The sequence below is a fragment of the Pieris brassicae genome, chromosome 12 (assembly GCF_905147105.1).
Source record: "Pieris brassicae chromosome 12, ilPieBrab1.1, whole genome shotgun sequence".
In the NCBI taxonomy this organism is placed as follows: domain Eukaryota; kingdom Metazoa; phylum Arthropoda; class Insecta; order Lepidoptera; family Pieridae; genus Pieris; species Pieris brassicae.
In genome coordinates, this window is record NC_059676.1 from 4,476,148 (window position 1) to 4,504,063 (window position 27,916).

General features: G+C 33.0%; 1 protein-coding gene and 1 non-coding gene across 3 annotated transcripts; both read left to right on the forward strand.

The window, feature by feature from the left end:
• Nucleotides 1-27,469, forward strand: LOC123717069 (mitogen-activated protein kinase kinase kinase 15). 2 transcript variants are annotated; one of them, XM_045672855.1, is made up of 25 exons: nucleotides 1-159; nucleotides 231-436; nucleotides 835-1,029; nucleotides 2,538-2,707; nucleotides 4,449-4,727; nucleotides 5,179-5,349; nucleotides 5,626-5,738; nucleotides 5,892-6,093; nucleotides 6,844-6,955; nucleotides 8,068-8,237; nucleotides 8,643-8,823; nucleotides 9,512-9,712; nucleotides 10,805-10,955; nucleotides 11,898-12,112; nucleotides 13,522-13,617; nucleotides 16,012-16,151; nucleotides 17,038-17,184; nucleotides 18,926-19,021; nucleotides 20,435-20,528; nucleotides 21,316-21,498; nucleotides 22,083-22,347; nucleotides 22,623-22,767; nucleotides 24,645-24,761; nucleotides 25,171-25,344; nucleotides 26,401-27,469. In XM_045672855.1, the coding sequence occupies exons 1-25, from the start codon at nucleotides 114-116 to the stop codon at nucleotides 26,639-26,641; spliced, it is 4,110 nt and encodes a 1,369-aa protein (XP_045528811.1). In that variant the 5' UTR covers nucleotides 1-113; the 3' UTR covers nucleotides 26,642-27,469. The 2 variants fall into 2 exon arrangements, with proteins under 2 accessions (XP_045528811.1, XP_045528812.1); XM_045672856.1 differs by lacking the exon at nucleotides 18,926-19,021.
• LOC123717589 lies at nucleotides 5,445-5,563 on the forward strand. The gene has a single exon (XR_006754841.1). It is a non-coding gene; the product is annotated as a 5S ribosomal RNA (ribosomal RNA).
• Nucleotides 27,470-27,916: the final 447 nt, after the last annotated feature.

Here is a 27,916-nt window from a genome sequence, read left to right on the forward strand (position 1 = left end):
TGTTGGTTCGTCTTGCGTGCTTACCACAAGTTTTTTATTTTATTGGTATCCTATAGAGTTTAATACACGCAAAATTGTAAAACTGCCCAAATGTTTCGTAATCAAACGGGAAAATGATAACATTCGGAAATCCTAACGCTTCAAATGCGGAGGAGTCAGGTACGAAACGTCGAATTTTTTATGTTGTGCGTCGAAATTAAACTATTTTTGTAACTAAATGAATATTTTAGGTGAAGTAAGAAGTATTTGTGAAAGTGTATGCAGTGATGGATCAAATGCTACTGTACAAGCTGGGTCTTCCAATCAAAGGCCTAAAATGGACATTGCATGTGTTTTGGATGTGACCCAAACATTACACTTGGCGCATAGAAAAAGAGCATTAGAGGAAGTTAGATTGGCCTCAGACCTTGTCAATGCAAATCTACATCATATACATGTATGTATAAATCATAATATTTTAGAAGGTTACTCTAAATGTAAAGTAACACAATAAACTGAATTGTATATTGTATCTTTTTTACTGTATTTCAAAACTCTACCGGCACAGCTGAGTTATTTCTGTGTTTCAATTATCATATATATTAAAGGAATATTCTTTATTGAAATTTAACTAATAATCCAATTGAAATTAACATAGGATGGGTAAAGTGAAAAATAAATCAAATTTTTAAGTGTATATTATTTTGTAAAAATTAAGTTATTCCTTAGTTGACATCTTATTAGAGAGACTTTAGAGATTCTAGATATGTTTGGATCTCAATGAAAATAATATATCAAGAATTGCTAACAATTTAGAGTAAACTAAATTATATATGTAAAGTATTCTTGTTTTAGTTTGAAAAACTTGATTTTGGTGAAACAAGTGTATTGGATACATTCTACAATGCTGATGTGGTACTCGTGGATCTCAGCGTTCAAGTGCAACAGAGTTCATTGCTGTATCATCTTGGTGTTAGAGAGAGTTTTGATATGAAGGAGAATGTACTGCTTTATAATGATATTGATCCTGACGCTACACTTCGTATTAAGGTAAGAATAGAACTTCCCTATAACTCATTTTTTATTTATGTATTTTTAAATATAATTAGTGATAAAAGATGCTCCTCATTTATTGCAGATTAGTATCTATCAATGCAATGCTCAAAACTCAAATTTGTAACTACAACATTTACTGTTTGATAATACACAAGGTACATAACCGTGTATATTTTAGAGTGAGACTAAAGCAATGAATTAATTATGTAAAAAGATATAATAATACATATGTATTAATTTATGGTTAGAATTTTATTAAAACATAATTATTTATTTCTAAGAAGATAACTACTTCTCTCCTGCCCAGTAAAACATTTGTAGGAAAAGCATTTATTAATGTTCGTATTTAATCAGAAACTGGGAGCACACAATTAACTCAAAATAGGGCCGTGGAACTGGCACTGCTGTTACATTGAATATATGTATTAACTGTCAATACCATGATATGCCGTGTAGATTAGTGTAGTGATCCTTTGGGCTCCTAAATGCTTATAATATAAGTCTTTCCATTAAGCAAAGAATTTTAGAGAAGGTCAAATTTCAAACACTGATGGCAGAAGCAAATCATCTCCCATAAATGCCAAATCCGTACTTATTACGCCTGTGTAAAACTTCTAGATTGGTGAGGGGAGGGTTATTCTTTGTATGAGACTTTTCCCAGACATAGTTTTACACATACAATAGTTAGTATATAAACTTACCTGTGAGTTCATTGAATTAGTGCTACTGGCTCAATCTTTGATCTACATTGATTACCTAGGCATTGTGAGCATGTCAAGGTCAATTATGAACAGCACTGTGCCCATTGTGATTTAAATAGATTCTCATCACTGAATATGATTTTATAGGAGTTGACTTTTATTAACATAACGGTACTAGATGTTTATATCTACTTCAATACAATATCTTTTAATACACATATTGCTACTGTGAGGCGTGAGCTACTTTTAGCCAATAAAAATATTTCATTTAAATTTAAATGAAATCGAAATAGTATGGGTTAGTTTTTTAAAGAGAGCATTATTGGCCTAGTGGCTTCAGCGTGTGACTCTCATTCCTGGCTGTCATAGGTTCGATCTCCGGTTGTGCACCAATGGAATTTATTTCTATGTGCGCACTTTACATTTGTTCGAACGGTGAAGACATACTGAGGAAACCGAATTGCCTTATACCCAAACAGTAGACTATGTCTGGGCACAGGAGGCTGATCACCTACTTGCCTATTAAATTGACTAATGATCTTGAAACAGATACAGAAATCTGAAGCCCAGACCTAAAAAGGTTGTAGAGCCATTGATTTTTTTTAAGGAAATTCAAGTTAAAATCTTCTTAAATTCTGTTAATACTTAAATACATAAATTTTTATAACAGATTAAAACTTTTATAAAAAATGATCCGACCTTTAGCAAGCTTGTTTACAACGAAAATAATAATGCAATATTGTTATAATCAAACGCGTTATTGCTGAAGCTAATGTCACGTACATTTAATTACTTTTACAGATATCATTGCCCAATTTCCTTTTTGTGTCTTACAAGCTGACGGATGCGGGCATATGTGTTACAACCAATCCGGCAGCGACGAAATTCAAGGGGGAGGAAACATCTGATCCAAAGCAACATCTCACCTTGAGATTGAAGAATATATTACAAGACGTAGAAGTGCAAACAAAGTACGTATGCAAACAATAGGTCGTATAAAGTATCAGGACATTACACAATATTTCATATTATCTAAGGATTATGTAAAATATATTTTTAACGTTTAATAGAGACTTTTCTACGTTCGTTTATAACTAGCTTCCGCCCGCAGCTACTTACGCAGTATTACGTCACGCAATTTTTGGAGATTCTTGATCCCCCCCATGAAACGTGCCATGTAACGTTTTTTGTATCCAAACGTTTCGTGACCAACCCCGGTGACTCTTTATACCTAAAACTTACCATTATGTGGTGTAAAGTACTGGAAACTGGAAAATAATATTAACAATAACGCGCAATTCAATCCCCGCCCCGCATCGTAACGTTTAACAATAGGAGCCCCCGACCTAAACAATAATTCATGGATTCTGACTCTCATTAGGACTTAACGGTCACAATCATCTGAATTTAGAGTAAAGATTTTAATTAGATAATGTCTTCCTGCCCTTACATTATTTGGTTGTTAATCGATTCATCTCGTAGCATAGGTTCGGTTTGGGTTAAAAAAAATGCTTAATTCTTAATAGCGTTATGTAACTTTAAAATCTAATATTAAGAAAGCTTAGTATAGTATATAAAATCACATTACAAACTGGATTATGGAACTATCTAATTATTATTAAAATACCGGCAACGCACTTGCGAGCCCTCTGGCAATGTGAGTGTCTATGGCCGCGTTACCATTTTACAGCAGATGAGCCTCCGTTGCCTGAGTTTGTCCTCAGTTATATAAAAAAAAAAACTTAGGTAAGACTGGGGGTTAAGAACATGTTCAAGGAAAACTTGATATTGCATATTTAATGCAGATTTCAGGCCACATTCAACGTGTTGCTTATGTTCTGTGATTATCATTTTAATTATGGTTAGTCATATCTAGAACCATCTTATTACAATTTAGCTTTAAAAAAGGGATTTTCGTAATTTCATATGTTCTAGTCCAGTATTACTCAACGTAGGTGCAAAATGATTGTCAGAGGGTTTGTTGAAATTTTATTATAAGTATTTGGAATTTGTGTTTAAAAACATTAATTTATTTAATTTAAAAAAAAGTCTGGCAAGCACTGCTATAGTACTTTTTAGCGATTTTCAAAACCGTAGAACAGAACATATCAGTTTTTATTTCTTCAGGGAACAACAAAATAATAAAGTTATCGAAATAGAATGTTTTAACTGTGTCTAAATCTACGTCAATGAAATTTTATCTTAACGACTAAAATTACTCTCCAATTAGCCGTTGTTAACATGACACCTATGTACTTATGTCACGAGTCTTATGCTTTTTACTACTGAGATAATATTTTAGAGCGTGACCATTTTTTTATTGTATGAAATGAGCTTGTTTATTGTGTTTTTATATATGCCTACACCTCTTTATTGGCTTACGATTTTTCTACACACCCTTGTGACACTGGATTTTGGGTCTTTCATATATTTATACCGAAATAAAGACCAAGTGTCAAGCTTAATTTAAAAATAAATCAGGGGTTTTGTATGAGAAAGCAAGGTTTGTGTAGAGGTTAAACAAGTGATCTTCAATCTGAAATGATTTCTCTGTCTGCAAAAATATCATAAAAACATCTTAAGAAAACGGTAAATCACCAACAATCTGCTGCCTCCAATCCACTTTCAGTCTCGTGGTGCGGCCTTCAAAGGCAAAGCAATTGTTAAGGCTTAGTTTATAAATTCTTTAAATTATATTCTCATTGTCCACAGAGCGCATCTACAAGAGAAATTCCTTTCAGATCTTCGAAAAGCTCGTGAAACGTACAGTGGTGCGGAGCTTAATAATTATTTACATGCCATGCGACGTCGGCTGGATGACCCGGGAGTGTTATCGGGAGATACGATTTTGAATCTTCTCATATCGTATAGAGAAATACAGGACTATGACGCAATAGTACATATTGTTGATGATCTTAAGACTATTATGAACAGGAAGAATTATGTAAATATGCCGATTATAAGGTTCATGTACGCGTTTGCTATGAACAGGTAAGGTTCATACGATCTAATTTGGAAATTTTTGAATTTCGAACGTCGGATGAATCAGCTTAACACGTACGTGTCACCAAGAAGTTTGCACTAACTTGAAACTGGTATAAAGTCAAAACTATTGGCATTAAAAAAATTAACTTTTTATTAATTAGGTTCGATCTCAATTTATGAGATTATATAAGGTATGTACATACTGGGTTTTAAACTACTAATTCGCGTGAAAACGAACAATATTAAACACTATTGTGAGGCCTTTGTCACTCACTGCTAAAGAAGATTTTTAAAATCCGTTTAGAAGTTATAGGGACGTTGCTTCTTATTTGCTGCTGTTACTACTCAGTAATAACATTTAGCAATAACAAAATTTTAATATAAAAGACTGTATTATTAATGTTACGAAAATAATTGTTAGCAATATATTTATATTATACTATTTTATGGATTTCAGGAGAAATAAAGAAGGCGATAGAGAAAATGCATTGCGAGTATGCGTGAAAGCGTTGGAAAAAAAGGAAAATAAATTTCCCGACATGCTGTGCCTCTGTGGGCGCATTTATAAGGATAAATTTGTTGAATCTCAACACAGCGATTTGGAGAGCTTGACGAGTGCGATTCATTGGTATGTCTTTAAAACAGAATAATAAAAAAGTGGTTACTATAAAAGTTATTTTCTTTAGTTATGATATTATAAACCTTACTTTTGCCATTGCTATTGCCAACGTCCATACCACGTTGAATGCACCGGTTCTCGTCCGATCACCGAAGTTAAGCAACGTCGGGCGTGGTCAGTACTTGGATGGGTGACCGCCTGGGAACACCTCGTGATGTTGGCTTTTTTATTTTTTTGTTATTTCAATTACTGTTATTTGTAATGTTTTTTTTTTGTTTATATTAGGTACAGACAGGGGTTCGAAGTACAACCGAATGAATATGCTGGCATCAATTTGGCAACTTTACTTGTTATTGCTGGGAATGATTTTAAAGATTCCCAAGAACTACAGCATATAGGTATTCATTTCGTTTTTAAATTCAATTGGCTTTAAAAAATAAAAATTGTTTATAACAATTCAAATTACGTTTTTTTTTGTTTTAACAAAAATAACAATTATTTATGTTTTATTACACATCGTGTCCACTTAACAAATATCCTTGGATTTTCAGGCAGAGTACTCAACCACTTGATCGGTAAAAAAGGCAGTTTATCGTCCCTCAAAGAGTATTGGGACGTCGCCACTTTCTTCGAGATATCGGTCCTTGCGCAGGATTACGTCAAGGCTATACAAGCGGCCGAATGTATGTTCAAATTGAAGCCGCCCAATTGGTACCTTAAATCTACTATTGGCAATATCGAGCTTATAGATAGGTATGTATATAGCACTGCTAGGTGTTTTAACTCCGCCAAACGTTCGTACATTTGTTACCTTGGCGTACGTGAATTGGCGCCAAAGTACAAAGTCTATTGATAAGTGACTCTTACTGTGTCGACACAACCAAAAATAACATTTCAATTCTAACTCTATTCTGTTATTTCCTGTGATTTGTGTGTCTGCTAATCGCTTCATTAAATTAAATTTCCTTATAATGCAAGAATTTCATTTTGTTAAATTGGCATTACAATATTTTTTTAATGTTAATTGGCAACTTCATTTGCTTACTGCTAAAAGCACTCGAAATGTGGAATTATGTAAATATACATTTCGCATTTATATCATTACAAAAGCAAGTATATTAACATTTTTCTTCAGAGGAAGTCAACTAGTATAAAGTTATTTACACTACCCATAGACACTAAACAATGTCAGAAGGATTTTAATTGCCTTATAGATGGCCTTTAACGACATCTTAGTTATTATTTAAAATATTTTTTTGTGAAATCGTCCGAAAATGCCAAAAAAAATTCGGTATGTAATTTAACCCTCAATATCCAAAAAAATTTTTACAGAAGCTGGAAGTCCTTTTATGCATCTTCTTAATTTTTTCTTTATATGAAATTTGTGTCTGAAAACAATTGAACTTGAACTCACGATCTTCGGACTAAAAGCATTAAAGAGTACCATAGACAAAGATGGTTTGGGCTGAAGGACTTTAAGTATTAATTGAATGAATTTTACAGGTTTCGAAAAAAGAATGAAGATACATCACCAGAGCAACAGATCTTTTCATTCTGGATGGAGTTCTTCGTTGAGGCCACCAAGAGTACCTGTGAAAATATCATTAGGTTCCCCGTAAGTTTAATATTATTTTAAAATTTATGTTTGCTTTGACATAAATCTAAATTAAAAGCTGATTCCGAAAAAACAATTACGTTTCACATTAACACTTCTAATTAATTTCTAGGAAGAAACTAACTTAGATCAATCCAAGTCAATCATGAAGTCATTAAAATCATTTAGTAGTTTTTAGATTTATGCCTTTCTGGCGTGTATAATTTGGTACGTAGGTACAGTGCCACATACTTTTCTGGCCGACGGCTGAAGTCGGTACTACCGTCGCTGTTTTGAAATGTTAAAAATGGTATCTTAAAAGATATTATATACAGATAGTACAAAACCTATCATATCAGTTGTTCAGAGTTTGTGACATATTTAAGTTTTCATGTATTTTCTAGATTCATTGTTAGATTACATTTCAATAAATCATTAAGTTAGCCTGCATGTCTTCAAATTATTCTCCTTATAATGGTTAATTTTTATTTACTGGCAATACTAATATCCATGACAGCGACTAATACAGAGAGATTTACCAAGGATATGAGATGAGATATTTGATTTTAAATGAGATATGAGAGAATGATATTTACCAAGGAGGAAAATGCAGATATCAAGCATGTCTTGTTCGAGTGCGAAACGTTTATTACTTGTCAGTGTCATAAGTTATGTTGGAGAAGAAAATTCATTAAGTTTTCCCCGCTGCCCTCAAGATTTATTATCTAATTGTGCTTTTTTCATACCTGTGTTTAAATTTATTTTAAACACAGTTAAACAAATAATGAATCATTCGTTTCGAATATTTGCAATTGTATAAAATGTTATATTTGTGATATAAATTCCATTACATACTTTTAAGAACTTTATGTAATATTGTAATCTCTATGATTCCGACAGAAGGACCTTTTATCCAAAAAATGACAGCGACTCTTACCGGCCAAGAAACGTATGTGTGGCACTGAAAATATACTAACAGATAGTTGTTTATGTGTAATGTTAATACATAACAACTTATTAAGTAATCTTGTAATCTAACATTTATTTTCTAAAATACTTTAAAATGGGAGGAAGATAAAGTTTTAAGTTTATTTGCTATGTTGACGAGTTTTTAATAAGATTTTTATTATTAGGTCGTGATATTAGAAACTACAAAGGAATATATGCCTTCATATGTCAATGTCAATATGGGAGCTGAACAAAAATCGGTGGAAATACTTAACCTATGTCTTAAATACATGAGGGGAGATTGCAGACAGGTACATAGATGGCTGTTTACATCTGATATGATTAGGACTTATAGGTAAGAATTTATTGTTTCTTCATAATATGTAGTTAATATTATTATATTCTTTATAAATAATTTTAATTGTATATTCCATATCGTATTGGCTTATACTGTATAGTTTTTAAGAATATAAATAAAATAATATATTGTATGGAAATTTTGTATTTACATATGTGTGGTTCTAGTAAATGATTGCTTTAGTACATTCTGCCGATGCAATCGCAAACAAAATCATAATTATTTTTTTACATTTAAACTTATTTGTTATTTTAATATTAACTTATTTGTTGTATAGAGATTTCCTTTGTGGCGCTTTTCAACTGTTATATGCTCTAGTAAAAGTTAAAATTTGTTATAAATAGCATTTGTGTATCTGTGGTGCATTACCACCTAGCAATCTTAATTGTTTACTGTTTGCAGTTTATACAAACGCGATGATAGATGCCTCTTTCTATACGTGAGTGAGAATTCTGATGATTTTCAAATATTTCTCCCTTCACATTTGTTCCGGCAACGTTTATATGAGTTCTTAGGAGAATTGACTGCGGACCATGAGAAAGTCGCGGATTTGGATACAAGTGTCATGCAGGACCAGTTAAAGGTAAAATAATTTAGATAATATTATATAGTCGAAATAGTTTGTATATTTAAGTATTTTTTGTATTCTTATAAAATCTGACAGATCTTAATATATATAAATCTCCTGTCACGAGTTTGTCCGCGATGGACGCCTAAACTACTTAACCGATTTTAAATTAAATTAGCACACAGTGAGCAGTCTGGTCCAACTTAAGAGATAGGATAGCTTAGATCTTTAATTATAGTCGCAATTTTATTTTATTGCAAATTATTTGTCTATAATTAGTTGTCAGTCACAATTATCTGTTAACTCTAAAAGATTCTAACAGATGTCGATACTTTTCGACTGGATTGAGTAAGTAATCAATAGATGGCACTGCTATGATAAACCGACAAACGTGTCATATAAGCTACAATTCAATTTCATGATTACCACGTGTTATTGAGGCTAAAGTTTTAATTAATTTATTTTTTAGTAAACGAAATACCGTGAAATTCAATTATTTCTAGTTTTTTAATTTTTGGTATTAGCATAACCAACCACGTGTTACTTAGACCGAAGTGTAAATCAAATTCAAATTATAGTGACGATAATACAGTGAAATTATTCTTTCGTGTCACGGTATTAAGGCTAACTAAAACCACATTAAGGAGAAACGAAGTTCGCGGGGGCAGGAATCAAAGGAAATTTCAATATCTTTTATTTTCAGTTTGAATACGAACTAGACGATTGCAACAAACGTGTCGTACTCGGTAAAGGCACGTACGGAGTGGTATACGCAGCGAGGGATCTGAATACACAAGTGCGTATCGCAGTTAAGGAGATACCGGAGAAGAATCTCGGAGATGTCCAGCCATTACACGAAGAGATAATGCTGCATTCGCAATTGAGGCACAGGAATATTGTACAGGTATAAAAAAATAGAACTGGAATTAATTTCTCAATTTTTTTAATATAAATATTCTGCAGTTCCTTTTTTCAATTTCAATTTTCTTGTAATCCAAAGTTTTTTAATAAGAATCACGGGGAGCTTTTTGGCTAGTCTCGCCACCTTTACGTCCTTGATTTGGGAACTCGTGGTATATATGTCGCAGTAAAGTAGTTAAATCAGAGAGTTAATTGCATCTCTAGACAGTTAATAAAAAATCGATATTCAATCAAGTCGCTAACGTTCCGTCAGACAAGTGAGGGAACGAAACGTTTAACGAGTTCCCTAAACGTTCCTAAGCAACAAGACTAACCTAACATAACTTATCCATTTACAATAAAGCAAAACACGGAATTTCCAAGCTCGCAGTTCTTCACGATCACACCGAAATAACAATAAAAAATCAAATAATCATGGCGGAGTCTTGTTTTACATTGTTAATCAACACGCTCACACAATCATTAAATTGACTTTTATAAGTCTAAGTAGTCACAGTGAATTTGATTTGATCCGCTTGTTTTGGTTACAAAACTCTCGAAGATTGTCATTTAATAAAGTCATAAAACACGACGTAATCCCAATTTCGCACAATATTATGTAATGTCCGGATATACGATTGCCAAGGCATCGAATAAATTTAAATTACTTGAAAAAATACAAACGAAAATGATAAAAGAAACTAATTAATTGTTTATATAAAGTTATTGAAGGAAAAAAAATACCGTCACATTTTTCCGTTACGCGCCATCTTTTTCTTGTTCAAGGTTGATTCGAAGAGATCCGAAGCCATTAATAACAAAAATATATAATAACGTTAACAATGATAGTAATAATTATATTACAATTAATGAAATTCTGTAACAATATTACTAGTAATAAGGTAAAATTAAATAATTGTATGATTTGTATCTTATTTAAGCAATTTCTGTGAAGTTGTATATAGTAGATTATTTTTCGAAAAATAAGATCATAAAGAAGTTTCACTGCTTACGCGTGTACACTAGCACACGCACACATTTTTGTTTGTTTGTTTGTGGGGTAATTATTTTTATCTATATTTACTTGCTATTTCAGTACCTAGGATCAATATCAGAAGACAACTATTTCAAGATATTCATGGAACAAGTGCCCGGAGGTTCTCTGTCTGCTCTGCTACGCTCAAAATGGGGACCTCTTAAAGAAAACGAGGCCACTATAGCCTACTATACTAAGCAGATATTGGAAGGTCAGAATTAGTACATATTTAACAGGCATTTGTATGGCTAACATTAGACTTCACAAAGAAATGTTTTGATAGTTTTTAATTCTCGTGTCACAGTGTTTGTAATTAAACAACTCTGAAATGGTTTGACACAATTTCGTGAAATTTTGTGTGTATATCGGTTAGTTCTGCAAATTGGATAACATATACTTCATCCCCTTTAATGTTAAGGGTACTCCCCAACCTTTAATTACTTCATTTTTAAGATATACAGTAAAACCCATTTATGAAGATTCCTCAGGGACCACCAAAAACGCGTCTTAAGCTAGAAAGCGTTTTATGCGGGATGGGGCGTTTTAAGCGGGATGGCGAATCCTATTAAGCGTTAAAAAATGTATGAAAATATGTCTCAAGTTGCAGGGCCAGTCTCTGTGTAACAGTATAAAAGTATCACAGTGGCGTATTATGCGTGAAATCGTATTAAGCGTGGTCGTCTTAAACGGGTTCTATTGTATTTTTTGTGTTTATTTTTTATTATACGAATTGCATTCAAAAATACAAACAACCCCTACTTTTTATTTGTTACTTAAAAACTTATGACTTGTCCTCTGAGGTTTGTTTATATACAGAAAATTTCACAGAAAAACCTAAAAAGTTTTCATTCTCGAAAACTGAACAGTCTGGGGTTGCATAGCAAACCGTTCCATGATGGTATGTTACTAAAAAGGTAGGCTAAGTAAAAACACATTCAGGAGAAATGAGGTACGCGGGGGCAGCTAGTTAGAACATATATCAAACTAGTCACAAAAAAATTTAACACAATCAAACAGAAAAATTAAAACATAAAATAAATATAAACTAAATTACTACGTATTTTTTGATAGAATTTGAATTATGATTATATCAATATTTAAATAGTTTTCTTAGATCGAATCACTTATTAACCGTAGTAACTTATCATTTCAGGTTTAAAATACCTACACGACCAAAAAATAGTGCATCGTGATATAAAAGGTGACAACGTATTGGTGAATACATACAGTGGGGTGGTCAAGATATCCGATTTCGGTACGTCAAAGCGATTGGCCGGTTTGTGTCCCTCAACGGAGACTTTTGCTGGCACATTGCAGTACATGGCCCCAGAGGTCATAGACAAGGGACAGAGGGGCTATGGAGCACCGGTATGTGAAACTGTTTTTTATTTATGGTACATAATGCAGGTGTGTTGGAGAGCTTGGGGTTAGTATCGATTAACCACACTAGGTTAATCCATACTAAAACACGGTTTGCTGACGTTACATATGAAATAAAACAACTAAAATGGAAATGGGCTGGACATACCGTAAGAGGGGCAGATAAATGGAGCAAAATTGTAACACTATGGCAACCAAGAGGCCATAAAAAAAGAGGTTGGCAATTCAAAAGGTGGGCCGATGAATTATGGAAATGGCTGGAAAGACCTGGACGAAATTAGGGTACAATAAAGAAAAATGGAGGACAATGGGGGAGGCCTTTGCCCGTAGGCATACATAATCGGTTATCGTAGATTAAGAAAAACAATAGTTATAATGTATATACACCAGGTATGACAGATGGGGAAACTAATATTCAGTTTAACTCTGACTTATTTTAAGAAAGAAAGAAACAAAACTTTATTATACACAGTATACAGGATATTTAGGTAAAGTTAAGTGCACTGGCCCCCACACTAGGATTCCTTTTAGTATATAAACTGTATTTACGTTTGTGATTTCTACATAACACAAATTAATATTGAAACTATTGCACAATAAGAACATTTTCTGTATCAGTATAGGGCAGGTTGACAAGATATTCTTTGAGATTTTTAGTAAGTGTATGTAATGTGGGTTTTGAAATGAAGAGTGGCATTGATTATTTGGTATATGGTAGAACATAAATAAAATATTTTGACAAAATAAGCTAAACGAATTTGTCTTTTGTTAACAGAGCTTTTACACATTGAAAGAAAACACTTTGTTTACCGGATTGAACATATGTATTATTATATCATCCGTCATCTTTTAGTCGATATCAACTCCGGGTAAATAAATACAGATAACACAACTTTCTCTACAGCTGTGATACTTTTGACATTCTACACCTTATTCTTCAGTCACCGTGACCACGCACGCTGTAAAGCACGCGAAACGTTGTAATTTTTTTAAATTATGTAAAATAATAATAAGTTTATAATAATACATAGCTTCAATCCGGTAAAAAGTGTTTTCTTTCAATGAATTTATCTTTAGTTAATGTTTAAATAACTGTTTTGATGATTACGCCTCCAAAATATCTTTGGTTATTTCTTAACGTTTAACCACTACTCAATCTTGTACGTAACCTTTATGTACGCAATTCACGGCGAACAAGTACACGAAGAATACAGCATGTCTTATAACGAAACATTGACGTATACGACGAAAGTATGTCGAGCAGAAGGCTGCTCTAATATCTGCCTATGTATAGCGGTTAATAACATATAAATGAAATAATCGTTTATTTAGTTGTATAAATTTATTTATTTGCGTTTTATTCACAAGTTATTATTGCATGTACAAAAAAATTCCAGGCTGACATCTGGTCTCTTGGCTGTACGGTTGTGGAGATGGCGACAGGAAATCCGCCATTCATGGAGTTGGGGTCACCTCAAGCTGCTTTGTTTAAGGTAATTCGTCGTATGTTTTATTCTCAAATTTGAATTAATACAAACACTTAAAACAGAAATATAGTTGTCTCTCTTCTTTGGTATCGAAGGAATTGAGACACACATACAGTCGTGGTCAACTAATTAGGGACATGCAAGATAGTGAAGAACAATAACCGGTTATGTATATACAAATATAAAACCCTATTGATTTCTCAGTAACTATTATTTGCATAATTTGGTCCGATTATTTTGCTTTAAATGGCTGTAAATAAAAGAATAAATAAATAGAAAAAAGTATTTAATATCAAAGGTTGAATATGTATTCAATTTCAAGGTATAATTCTGTAGCTGGACATTTAATTAAGGACAGTAAACTATAATGAAAAATAGAGTTAAACAAAACTAATAATCTGCAGTATTATAATATCTTTAACAGCTCCATTATATTACGTGTAAAATCAGTACCCAGTAGCAAAACCTTTGTTAGTAATTACCGCTTGACACCGATGTGGCATAGACATTATCAGTTTCTGGCATGTTTCGACAGGAATGTTTGCCCATGCCTCACAAAAAGCTTCATTAAGTTCATCTAAAGTTGTGGTACGATAAGTGGCTACTTTTTTCTTGATTTCGTGCCAAAGGGTTAAGGTCCGGGCTATTTGCTGGCCAATCTAGCACCGATACTGACTGACTGGTAAGAAACGACTTGACTGAACGGGCGGTATGTTTCGGGTCGTTATCATGCTGTAACGTCCATATAATAGGGAGATGCTCCTCAGGATAGGGAAGCATCGTTTCCTCCAATATTGCCTGGTATTGATGTTGGTCTAAGTTACCCTGAACTTTCCTCACAGGTCCCACTCCACGTCCAGAAAATGAACCCCACATTTTAATGTTTCCACCGCCATGTTTCACCTGCTTTTTTGTGAATCTTGGATTCATTTCCGCTTTTACTGGACGCCGTACGTATTGCCTTCCATCTAAACAAATCAAATTAAACTTGGTCTCGTCAGAGAATAATACATGTTGCCATTGGGCGTAGGTCCAATGTCCATATTTACGTGCAAACGGCAAACGAGCATTTCTATGTTCTTTCTTCAACAACGGTACTTTGCGAGCCACTCTTCCGAACAACCCTGCTTCTACCAGACGTCGTCGAACGGTCCTCGCTGAGACACCAGCTCTTTCGTCTGTCCCAAACACTTCGTGTTTAATTAAAATAGAGCCTAGAAACGGATCTTTCTTAGCTAACCTGGTAATCAATCTATCTTCTTGCGGGGTTGTTTTTCTCGATATTTTTGTTCTGGGCACATTTAAATCTGTGTTATTGTGTCTGACATGTTGCACTGCATTGTATACCATAGTTTATGAACAATTTAAATGTTCTGCTATCCTTCGGTATGGCCAACCATGCTCGACAACAAACTTCATGATAATTTTTCGTAGTGTTGGATCGCAACTTTTATTTTTACCCATTTTTCTTAAAAATATTTTTCAAAACTTAAAATAAATATCGGGATTGCCGCCAAAACTACCACGAAACAATAAGAGAAGAAGTAAAAAAGTATTGAGATTCAAATTTTGAAAATAGAACGCAATATCTCAGTGTCCCTAATTAAATGGCCAGCCAGCATTATTTGCACAAATAGCACTACGATAATCTATCAGCTATACTGTAAAGAGGTTTAATGTTTAAGAAGTTGTTATTGTTTGTATAATCGGGCACATAAATGACTAATTATACTTACATGTAAGAGATATGGAATATGGTTTAGACTCGTTGGAAAATAAAAAATAAATTCACAATTCGCTTTAACCAAAGTGTCCCTGGTCATTAGTTGACCACGACTGTGTATGTTGTTCTGTATCAACTTACTTATTCTCAATAGCTAACAGAATCTAGACAATATAAGCGTTATAAAGAGGATATTTTAAAATATATACTCGAAACAACAAATTGTAAGGTTCGGGGAGATGAGTCAAACAATCGGATGCTCGAATAAAAATCGCTCTATATATCTCTCTATTTGAGTAAATGTAGATATATACTAGATACAGATATATAGAGTAGAGATTATGTAGAGGTGACACTACACCTTCCATCGAAAGGTAAAGAAAACATTTTTTTTAGATTTTTTTTTATATGAATGACATTTTGACATTGATATAATTAAGTAGTCTAATATAGTTTGGTCCGATTCTTAAATATTGTTTCGGATTGACCGTTTTGAATTATTTCTACGTTCGGAGTGACATCACTTATGACCTTGCATGGTACTAAAAATATTAATACTATTGAAAAAAAAGTTAAGATATTTCAAATAAACAATTTGGGTCTAATCAATAGTTACTAGTTATAGTAGTTAACGAAACTACTGTCTTGTAATCTCAAATCAAAATATTTGGAAATAGGTGGGATATTATAAAATGCATCCAGAAATCCCGAGTGAGTTGACGCAGAAGGCGAAGAATTTCATCCTTCGATGCTTCATACCTGATCCGGAGAATAGAGCCACTGCTGCAGAGTTATTAGAAGATCCTTTCCTTTGCGAGTAAGTTCAATTTATTATTTTTGGTACCTACGTAATTGGTAGAAAATTGATTCGAATTGTCTTTGATGTATCTCGATATACGAGTGCCCTATATGTGGTTTGGCCTACGAGAAGCCTAGTGAGCGATACTATGCTTTGAGATTTATTTATTGGTTAAATGATCTTAATATAAAGGAAGTTGGTGTGGTGGAAACACAAACTGTACACAGTTTTTTCTGACCACCAGGACGTCGAACATATTTAAATCATTAACACACACACATAGATATATATATAGATGAGAGCATCGAGAAAACTTACTCAAAATAAAACTAATTTCTCCCACTTTAGACTAGACAGTCTATGTGCGTGTCGTCTCTCGTTTTCGACGCATTTTTTATATGTTGGGATCACGTTTTCTTTTTGTAAATTTATTTTTAACCTTAACAAAAATAAGTGAGGGCGTGTTTTGGGGGAAATTGACAATTTTACGGAACGAAATAAACTCTTACGTCCGAGGTATCACTGTATATTCTTTTGGAATTCGTTGGGTTTGGTATGAATTGTTTTCTATTTATTTTAGGCGTCTCTGATGAGTTTTAATAATTGATAAAATTGATTTATTATTATTATTTTTATCTGAAAAGTGATATTAATGGTTTATGCATAATTAAGAATTCGAATCCGATCTAAAGTTGGCAAAACTCACGTCTGATCTAGCTATATCCAGTTTGTCCTAAAGTCCATTGAGCTATTTGTTTTCAGACTGCTCTCTTATGGCATATGTTGCGTGTTTTTTTTTTTATTAGGCACTTGCGTGACTGAATCAGCAGGCAGCATCAATTATACGTTCGAAGTTTTGCACCATAAGATTCTTCTCGTATTTATAATATAAAAATTATTCCAGAAAAAAGAAATCGAGCAGTCGCCTAGGAAACAATGACTTTAGCCGCAGTATATCAGTTCCCGCGGATAAGGGACGGCCGCTTGTAGCTCAGAAGAAAATCTCTCAGCCGAGTTTGCAAGGGAATCTGCCGAGCTCTCCGGAAATAGAGTAGGTTTTTTCAATATGGGTCTGGTTTAGTCGTTACCCACTAACAGATAATATAAATTTTGTGAATTGGAAATCTTTTGAAATTTATTCGGAATCAGTATTTAATCACTTGAAGTTTAAAAATATTATTGGGAAATTGGTACTGAAATAAAATATACAGTTTATGTTGAAAGAAAACCGGTGTAAAATTATTTATTAAAAAAAACATATTGTATCAAGATGATTACTTCGCACTATAGTGACGTAACAGAGTTGTAAAAATATAAAAATCTTTTAACGGCTCTCCGCAGAGATTCTAAAAGCTGTTTTTATATGAAATAAAGGAATTCAGTTTAGTGGGTATCGATTTTTTTGTTATAGCATGTAACGATATTTATCCATTTGCATGTGAACGGTTTTAAGTTCCAATTTCCATTGTTTTACTTAATTTTGGGAAATGTGTTCGTTATAAAATACACCTTAATACAAAGCAATACAGACCATTACCTTTAAATTTAAGCTAATAGTGGTTTTGGTTAGACTATTATTTTTATCCTAATCATACTTGTTTCACGAGTGGTTTATTCATAATTTATTAATGATTTTTAAAATTTTCGACTAATCCGTTTTCAGTTATGACCATCACATTAAACACACCCAATGTCCAAATAACAGTATGATTCATTCCAATACTGCTTCCAAATTTCTCATAACTAGACCAAATTTTCATGATTGTCCTTTTAACTGCGAAAGACGCTTCTATAGACTTTAAAGTAAAGATGTTTGAATAATATCCCATATATTTCCACATTCCTTACGTCTCCTTTTAAGAGATGTACGTTATTTGCGATAATGAATTCTATTTCAATGGTATATTGTAAACTTTATAACTCCGTTCAGATAACGATGCACTCCTATAGAAGCGATACGAAGTGGGATAGTAAAGGCTTTGGGCCTCGTGTTTACCCGTTCTTGTTTCGCCTGTAAATTGCCATATTAACATAAAATTAGCAAAGACATGAAGGATTGGAAATTTAATTTAAGTAATTATTCCAGTTATAGAATGTTATCAACAAAAATCAATGGCGCTCCAATCTTTTTTGGTCTGGGCCTCAGATTTCTGTATCTGTTTCATGATCATTTGTAAATCGAATAGGCAAGTAGGGGATCAGCCTTCTGTGCCAGACGCACGCCGTCGACTTTTTGGGTCTAAGGCACGGTTTCGTCGCGATGTTTTTCCTTTACCGTTCGTGCTAATGTTAAATGCGCACATAAGAAAATCCATTGGTGCACAGCGGGGGATCGAACCTACGACCTCAGGGATGAGCGTCGATCGCTGAAGCCACTAGGCCAACACTGCCCATATAGAATGTTATATCAGAACAAATAGAAGATCATTTAGATTATTATTGCCTCTACCCACAATTAAAAATTCATTTTGACTGCTGAGTATATACAGAACTCATACTCGACAATAGATTGCATTAATACCAAAAATTAATTAAATTTGATCAATCGTCAGATTAACCCCTCGTGATAAACATTGCTGCTGTTTTCTTGATCTTTTTTTCCAAAAATAACCCAAAAATGTTTCGCATTTCACCAGTTCAGTCACGGTGACAGTGATAATCAGACTTTATACACGCTATCGAAATATCATAAACGTTCACGTTCTTTATTTAAAATTTGGTTTAGTTGTGATTTTCGACCCCATTGGCTAACATTAACCGTACGATTGCTAAGTGTTTATTTTCCCTCAAAGGGTTAAAACGGTCCGGTCTAACCCGACAATCACTAGGACGGCGTCCTCGATGCTGTCTCCAATATTGATTTACCCACCGGACTTATCTCATAGCAGGTAAACATTGTTATATACCACAATAATTTCAATGCACCAATTTTTCTAAAATAATCTCCAACTGTATAAAAAATGCACAATTAGCCAAGTAATTGGCATATCCATATGAAATGTTTTACTCGTATAAATTGTTTTAAAATCCGATATACAGTCAGCGTTAAATATTTGAATAATAAAGCGCTCCAGTAATGTATTAAGATAAGCATGGCAGTCCTTATACCATTGATCAGTACAACGAGACAAACTCCAAACGAGGAAGATACGAATTTTTCTAGTTAATGGAATTTGACATGTTCGCCCGCGAATGTCTTTTGGGATAAGAGTTTTTCCCGTTTTATAAACCATTCTTGCACCCTGTTGAATGAATAGTGTTTCATTCTAATATTTAACGCAGACGTTGAGACGCAGGCAGAGTTCCTAAGAGTCATTCTTAAGAACTTCAGCTACTATTGTTACAATAGATCACTTGACAGATAAAAATTTTGGCGAACTTTAAATCGTAGTAGTAGATTGAGACTAACATTTTTATAGTATTGTACTCCTAGTTAGAGATGTATGTATGTTGTAATGATATTAGCACGTTCGAAATAATGTAGTCTTAGCCTTTGTTAATCATTGGCATTTTTTAGTTCCCTAGTCATAAAATGTTTGGAATCATATATCTTGCGCTAAGTCACAAAGCTTATCATGTTGCTATGTTTTGCATTTCATTGTTAACTTTATTTATTTTAAAATCCCTTGTTCATAAGAACTTGTTCGGTCTAAATTGGTTATAAAAAAATGTTTTCGTACGTTTGATGTGATAAAATGTGTCCGTGTATACGTAAGAAGTGAAACTTCTTTATACCTTATTTTTCGAAAAATGATCTACTATATGCAACTTTACAGGAATTGGTTAAATAAAGTTTAACAAAAGGCTTTTATAATCATAGACATGAATACAAATAATACAATTATTTAATTTTACCTTATTATTACTAAGATTATTACAGAATTTCACTAATTGTAATAGATTTATTACTATCATTGTTATCGTTGTTATATTTTTTTTTATTAATGGATTCGAATCTCTTTGAATGAACCGTGGTAGGGACACGAAAAAGATGACACGTAACGGATAAATGTGACGCGTAACCCAAAAATGAAGTTTCACTTCAAAAAGTTTTAATTCTATACATTAATTCATGTACACAATAAAAAATGGTTTTGTGAATAATGGGATTTCGTTATATTTATAGAAAGCGCATGTATTTATATTTTTCGAAACAGGATTGTCGGTGAAGGATGTTTATGTCTTGCTTTTAATAATACAAGTAAAATGATAACGAGATAAGGAGAAGTATTTTAAAATTACCGGCGGAGTACAAAAATAAAATATTTTAGGATTAATTTCTGAATATTTTTATATTTCAGTACAATGCCGAATACACCATCCACAGAAGAGATGGAGAATGCTGATACTATTTTAAATAGACGAAGTTCATCTGGAGGGCTTTTGTCACCTGAGGTAAGCCTGTAATGTAACCGATCTCTTACTTGTAATAATTTAGTATTTCAGCCCATATTGTTATGTGTTAAAAATGGTTCGATTTAGATAATTAAATTAATTAAACATTCAAGGGGGCATTAAAAATGCATGTCAAAGTGAATGTTGTGAACTTAAATTGGGACGTGTATCTCGCTCATAAAATTTAGTTTCTCATGTAAATAAAATATAATTTTGTAATGAGAAATAAAGTTCTTTAAACATTAAACTATGTACCATTGATGGATATTTTGATAACATTTGAAAGTTTTTTTTATTGTAATCTATAATATAATACATACAATTTTATAAAAATGTGTGCGTGTGTACGTACACACGTAAGAAGTGAAACTTCTTTATGACCCTATTTTTCGAAAAATGATCTACTATATGCAACTTTACAGAAATTGGTTAAATAAAGTTACATTATATAAAGTTTAACAAAAGGCTTTAAAATCATACAATTATTTCATTTTACCTTATTACTGCTAACATTATTACAGAATTTCATTAATTTTAATAGAATTATTACTATCATTGTTATCGTTATTATATATGTTTTTTATTAATGGCTTCGAATCTCTTCGAATTAACCGTGGTAGGGACAAGAAAAAGATGGATGGTAACGGTAATTTTTTTTCCAACGCCGATAAAGAAGTTTCACTTGAAAAATAGTTTGTAAAAACTATTTTTTTGCTTTGTCCATCACATACTCTTAAAACTAAAATCAATGAAACCCTGTATTCGAAAACAAAACTTCAATTTCTAGGTGGACATGCCCAACGTACCGCGATCATCTATTGATATAGAACACGACGGCTTCTACCTGCTCAAGAAGGACTCGCAACGGCGTCTCACTCTCTCTCGTGTGTTAGAGCAGGACTGCGAGAAGATTTGTTCAAAATGGATGCTCAGTATACAACAAGATTTCGGAACTACTGTTTTGACTATGGTAAGTGAAAGATCTGTTGACCTTGTGGCCTGGGCGTGCGACTATCTCCATAATTTCATAGGTTCGAACCCTTTAGATTTGTCTTTATATGTACGCATTTAAGTGCATACGCCGTAGGAAGGAAGACATTCAGAAGAAAGGTCTTTCTAGAAGACTTATCATCCATTTAAATATTCGAAGTATACTTTCATAAATCTGTAGTATACTGCAAGATTCACAAATCTAATATTATGTGTCGGGGAGAAATTGCGATTTCTCTTACTTGTAAGGGCTCCTACCTTAATTAGGAAGTTTGAAGGCACTGCACTGATGGGACATCGGCCTGTTAAAATTATAGAAAATAATGCACTTGTTGCTATGTCCAGTCACTAATAAATGTACCCACACACTTATTCATGTAATCCCGTGCATGTTAAAAAACACAATTGCAATTTAAAAAAAACAAGTTGTTCTGGAACCAACTATTAAGTTTGAAGGTGACATTGAAATGTATTGTCATAATGAAAAAACACACTTATATTTAATAAACATTAGTTGCGATAGGTCGGGACCACATATTATTATAATTTTTCATCGTTTTTCAGAACCATCTAGAAACCCTTCGATGCGCGCTCAAAGAGTACATAATGGACCAAAACAGATCTGTCATTGAGCAGGCGATAACGACATTGAAGGAAGACTTGGATTTCGACTCGAACGCAATAAATGAACTCCATTCAGCAATTTACATGTTCCAAGAAGCGGTGAACGTTGTACTACGTATGCATAGTATTAAGCCGCATTGGATGTTTGCTTTGGACAATTTAGTCAGGAACGCGGTGCAGGCAGCCATCACTGTTTTGTCACCAGGTATGTTGTAGATAAACCCGCTAAACTAGCTTTAAAAAAATTACCCGGGTCGCGTTTCCGTGAGCGGCCTATAAAAAATTTTAAGCACTTGAAATTGCAGTATGTTTTGTAAAAAAAATAGATCTTTTGATTCCTCTAAATTTAACCAAATGTAGTCTAAAATCAAATATACAATTCTTATAATATTTCTATGATTTCGTTAAAGAAGTTTAATTGGTACAAGTTGTACTCAAAAGATAATAGCGAAAATAATCAAAAATATTCGCTGGTTTTAGAGCTCGGAGCCAACCTAGCAGGCCAAGATGCTAGAAGGGAACGCGGAAGTAATGAAGGAGCCACGCCTTCCGCTCTATCAACTGCTACTTCCACCAGAGACCACCAGTTGCACCAGATGCATCAGTTGCGGCATGAGAACCAGAAGTATGTTAACTTATATCTTTTACCCGGGGGAACAAAGTCATAAAAGCAGAATCTTAAAAAAAAATAAAAGAATGAAATGATAACTAGGATACTATGTACACTACATATATAATATGAGGGTCACACTAAAATGTGTAGAACTGGCCAGTTAGAAACATTTCTAATGAAAACTTTTTTGAATTTCAATTTTAGAACTCCTTGGTAACTCGTATTCTTGGTATATTGCATTCATTTGTCATTTGTTTTTGTGAATTGGCGGCAAATCTAAAACTCTTGTTAGACGTGAAAATGAACCTAACGCGAGAAAATTTTCGGTCAATGATTTATAATGACTTTCGTTGTGGGCTTACTCAACGACAAAGCTGTGGCTGCGATTAGCATTTCTTAATGAAGCCCCATCTCGTGCCACTATTTACAATTGGTTTAACGAGTTTAAGCGTGGACGTAGCAATCTCAATGTTGATCCGCGTGAGGGAGGTCCTTTAACAGCGACTACTGAAGATAACGTCAGTGCTGTGAGACGTATGATAGAGGAAGATAAGACAGTGACCTATCAGCTATGAGTCAAGTTCAAAAAATATTACACGTACATGTAGGCGGCAGTAAGCTTTGCACCACATGGATTCCCCATACTTTAACCGACGTCCAGAAATTACTTCGCATGGTATCGAGATTATGAGTCATCCGCCATACAGTCCTGACCTGGTGCCCTGTGACTTTCATGTATTCCCAAGAACTTAAGATAAATTCGAGATATTCGCTTAAGAAGCCCTAGAGATGCGGTAAAAGCGTACGAAATTGCCATAGAAGAGCCATTAAGGAAAAATAGGCCCACTGCTTTTCTCGGTGGATGCATCGAATGCGGCAATGTGTAGAGGGGAACGGAGAGTACTTCGAAAAATAATAAAAGTATTGCAACTTTCTACATTAAGACGTTTTTCATTTTCTAAACATTTTCAGTCACCGTGACCACGCACGCTGTAAAGCACGCGAAACGTTGGAAAAATCTAAATTTAAAATTATGTCAAATAATTAAAAGTTTATAATAATACAAATAGCTTTAATCCGGTTAAAAAATTGTTTTCTTTCAATTTTCAGTGTTACTTAGGTATATATCAAAGGAATGCTTTTTTTTCCTATTCCACAATTTAAACACTGTTGTTATGTATGTGTGTGCACTAAGCACACAGTTAAGAAAATAACTAAATGCATATTTACAGTAATTTATCTGATTAATGAAGAGCAACAGCGAGTGTTTCACTTTTTAAATATAATAACGGACAACACAGTAATCGCACATTACGTTTTGACGAATGTTTAGAACTTAATAATCTATTAGCACTGTTTCACCAAGGTTACGTGAAGATATATTTATTCGCTTTAAAACTGTCGCATATATTTTTATGATTATGTGTTAGAATTACAATCGTAACTAAAACTATCTTTATGGTGGTTGCGATCTATTTCAGGGAAGGTAGAATTTGGTAAACCAGTAATACTAATATTATGTAAAAAATAATTTCCAACAAGTTTTTTCTTGTATACATAGAAAAAAGTCTGAGAAAATTGACAGTTAAAAGAACCCAAAAAAGCAAAAATTAGTAGTAATAGTGCTTTACGACTTTGTTCCCCGGAGCAAGTGGTATATGTTTTTTTTATTTAACAGGAGCCAAACGGGCAGGAGGATTTGTTTAAATTTTCGATGTATCAGTTACTAATTATTATTATTATTACTTTGTGTTTGTGGGTTAGGAGTAAATAGCCTATTATTGGTTAAGGTAGAATGTTAGTCTTTATTCTCGTTCCCTCAGTCAAGGCAATTTCCTTAGTGAAACCTTTATCAAAAGTATTGTATAGATCTTTTAATTGTTTTATAGATTACAACAAGAATTAATGGAGAGTTACCAGCAATATCAGTCCCTGCTCCGATGCATGCTTGAAGAACAAAAGGCGCAGACTCAAATTATTCGGGAATTCGTTGAGAAAAGGCCAAGGTAAACCTCTAGACCAAAGAAGCACATACAAAATTGTAGAACTGTACAAAAATATTTTCTCTATGAAATATGGATTTTACAATATTGGGATACCATAACGAATGGAGTTTCTTTATTCTTTAAATAATATATATATATATATATATATATATATATATATATATATTATATATACAATTAAACTCTAGAATAAATATAATAAACTTTTACCTAATATATCTAAATATTAGAATATGGGTTCCTAGACTTGCCTTGGCATGTTAGAAAAATACTCATTGTTTCCAAATCCCATTATGTACACTTAGACAATATAAAAATATTTTCTGTATTGTAAAAAAATTAAAAATCACTCATCACCACACAAAATATTTGGCATATACATAAATGAATCAATTTTATTTTAACACAGAATGCACAGCACCAATGAAGATTTTGACGAAGAACAATACGAGGCGATAAAAGAGTGGATGACGTCACGGGGTGTGCCCGAAGAAGCTAGCAAGGCGCTTGCCCAACAGGGATTTACTTTAGTCGACGTACTCCAGCATGCTCAGCGGGAGGATATCACTAAACTTAATCTTAGGTAAGAATGTGTTTTTGTCTGGTTTAAATGTGTGTTTTTAAATAATGTGTATACATCTGTCTTAACGGTGTCTAAGACTGTGTAATAGAAAGGAGCATCATGGCTAAGTCATTCTTGTTATTGTTTTATCAAATTATATATTATCTGTCAAATCACTGTAGATTACCGGAAAAACCACACAATATTAACTCATGTCAAAAAGTAGCTTATTTGGCTTGCGCGATCTTAGACTACTGATATTTTTGAAGGAAAGCTATAGGGAAGGTATAATGCGTGTCGATTCACGGGACAGAGCTTCTCAATTATATGTTTGATCATCTCCTATCATAGACATAATATTTCGTTGTCGTAGAATCGTTGCCTGTCGCCATTTTTTTATCTTAGAGTACGTAAGTAATTCACATTAACCTTTAAAATATCTTATCGACAGCTAGTCTGTGGTTGTCGCAGTGTTTTTTTTATTGTGTCCACACATACAAATAGTTCGAGGTTTTAATATTTAATATTATAAAAAAAAATTTGCACATAAACTCACGGACTACTTTATTTACAGCTTGCCAACGCTCGGCACTCTGATACATTGGTACATAGAAAAACTTTTGCACTTATAGGCAAACATTACTAACATGAAGAGAAAAATAATATATTAATACATGTGTTATAAAAAACTAAAGAAAATTCATTTCAAAGTGTTAGGGAAGCAAATATATCCAGATATCCTGGTAGCTCGTCTATTAAGACCAAGTAATTAATAAAGATATTAATATATCTTACAGAAAATATTGATATAATTTACAATCTTTCAACGTAACGTAACTTTGTTCATCATGCTCTTAATGAGGTTTAAGTTTTCATTTAATTTTAGTTATTATTATTTTATTTTATTTCGTGTTTGCTTGTTTAATTTATTCCATTGCTAATTATATTGGAACATAGCAATGTTCTTATATAATTGTGCAATGTGTGTAAATTTTGTGAGGTCATATTTACTTGTATACAATAGGTAAGGGATGCATACACATTGTTTTAGAACTTATAAATAAATAAACATTTTAGAGGCGGCATCGAACTACGACTTTGGCGGGCGATACTCGAGCACCGGCTTCAAATCAACAACAATGTCCTTCGCCGCACAAGCAGCACCGAAACAGATATGGATACGAACTCAATAGTCGTGGTTGAGTGCAATCAGTGCAAAACTGCGCGCTCTCTATCGAACTCTTGTTCTGGTAACCCAACTGTAGTTATAAAGGATCAGGTTAACGGGGACAGCGAATACTATAGAGGCGATATTTGACTAATGCGAGGGTGGTGCACTCTACAATGATTATTATTATTTGTCTATTGAGAAATCTAAATATTAGCTACAATTTCAAAATGTATAAAATGTTATTACTATTAGATTTGTTGAGTTTTGTGTAGAAATCCTATTTGTGAAAATATATTACGAAAGTTATGAAAAGTTAAAATATTAATTCGTTCTTTATATATAAAAAATTTAGTTCAATTGTTGAACCGACCCAACTGCGAACAAACGGAACGTTTTATATGCAAGACCAATTTTTAATACAAAACGTCAACCCATAATACAACGTTTACGTATTCGTACAAATGTTCACGAAAACCGTCTAATAATTAGATTTCTTATACCTTACGAAACGTAGAATTAACGCACAATCTAAAAACATAGAAGATGTAAGAATATATAGCAATAACTAAAAAAAAATAATGGCAGTGAAACTTAAATAGGTTTTTCAAGAGGGATAACTGCTTTTAACGCTTCTAGTGTGCCACCCTTAATGTATATAGATTTTTATTATAAGACTCTGGTGGTAATTTTGATGAACATTCTCATCTACGAGAAACTAGTGTTATTCAGTTCAAATTGCAGAATTAAGCTTATTCTAAAGAACGAAATAAAATTAACGAGTGAAAGGTAGTATAACGAAAGTCCCTTATAACCCTTAAAAGCATTAAATAATATTTTTTTTTTCAAGAAATAAGGAGTTGTACATCAAAATTAGTATCATTTATATTGCTTACAAAGTTTTAGGGAAAATGACGTAGCACAGATCATCCCAGTTTTGCACCTTAATTATATACGTCTTTTGTTAGGTATCAGATTTTTATATAGCTTTTGTGTTTTTATAAAATCATAATTAATACGTATATGTTACGTATCTGCACGTATACGTGTATACGTAAATTTGATATTTATGCATAATAAATCACGTGGTCACGCCTTAATACTTCAAAACATGGTGCTAAAGTTGTGATGTTATATGAAGTGCCTTTACATGCTTTAAATAAGTTTCAAAAGCGTTCATATTCACAATTATTGTTAAAATTAAAGTTATAAGTGTTGTCTAAAAATTAGTTTTAAGAATAACTTAGATGTATAGCTTACGTAGTTTCGCTAAGCGGCAATGTTAAACTGTTTTTTTAAATCGATTTTAGTTTTCTTTTTGAGAAATTATCGACGTAAATAAACTAAAAACCCCATTTAGTTAGAGTATGTTTTGTCTCGTTAATGTATTGGCAAATGATCAGGTATGATAGGGACAGAACATTG

Excerpts from the sequence above, each read along its gene's own strand:
- LOC123717069 (XM_045672855.1), top strand. The coding sequence starts at position 114 with ATGATAACATTCGGAAATCCTAACGCTTCAAATGCGGAGGAGTCAG. Across the intron at positions 5,739-5,891 it reads CCAAGAACTACAGCATATAG|GCAGAGTACTCAACCACTTG; the intron begins GTATTCATTTCG and ends TTGGATTTTCAG. Across the intron at positions 24,762-25,170 it reads TTCGTTGAGAAAAGGCCAAG|AATGCACAGCACCAATGAAG; the intron begins GTAAACCTCTAG and ends ATTTTAACACAG.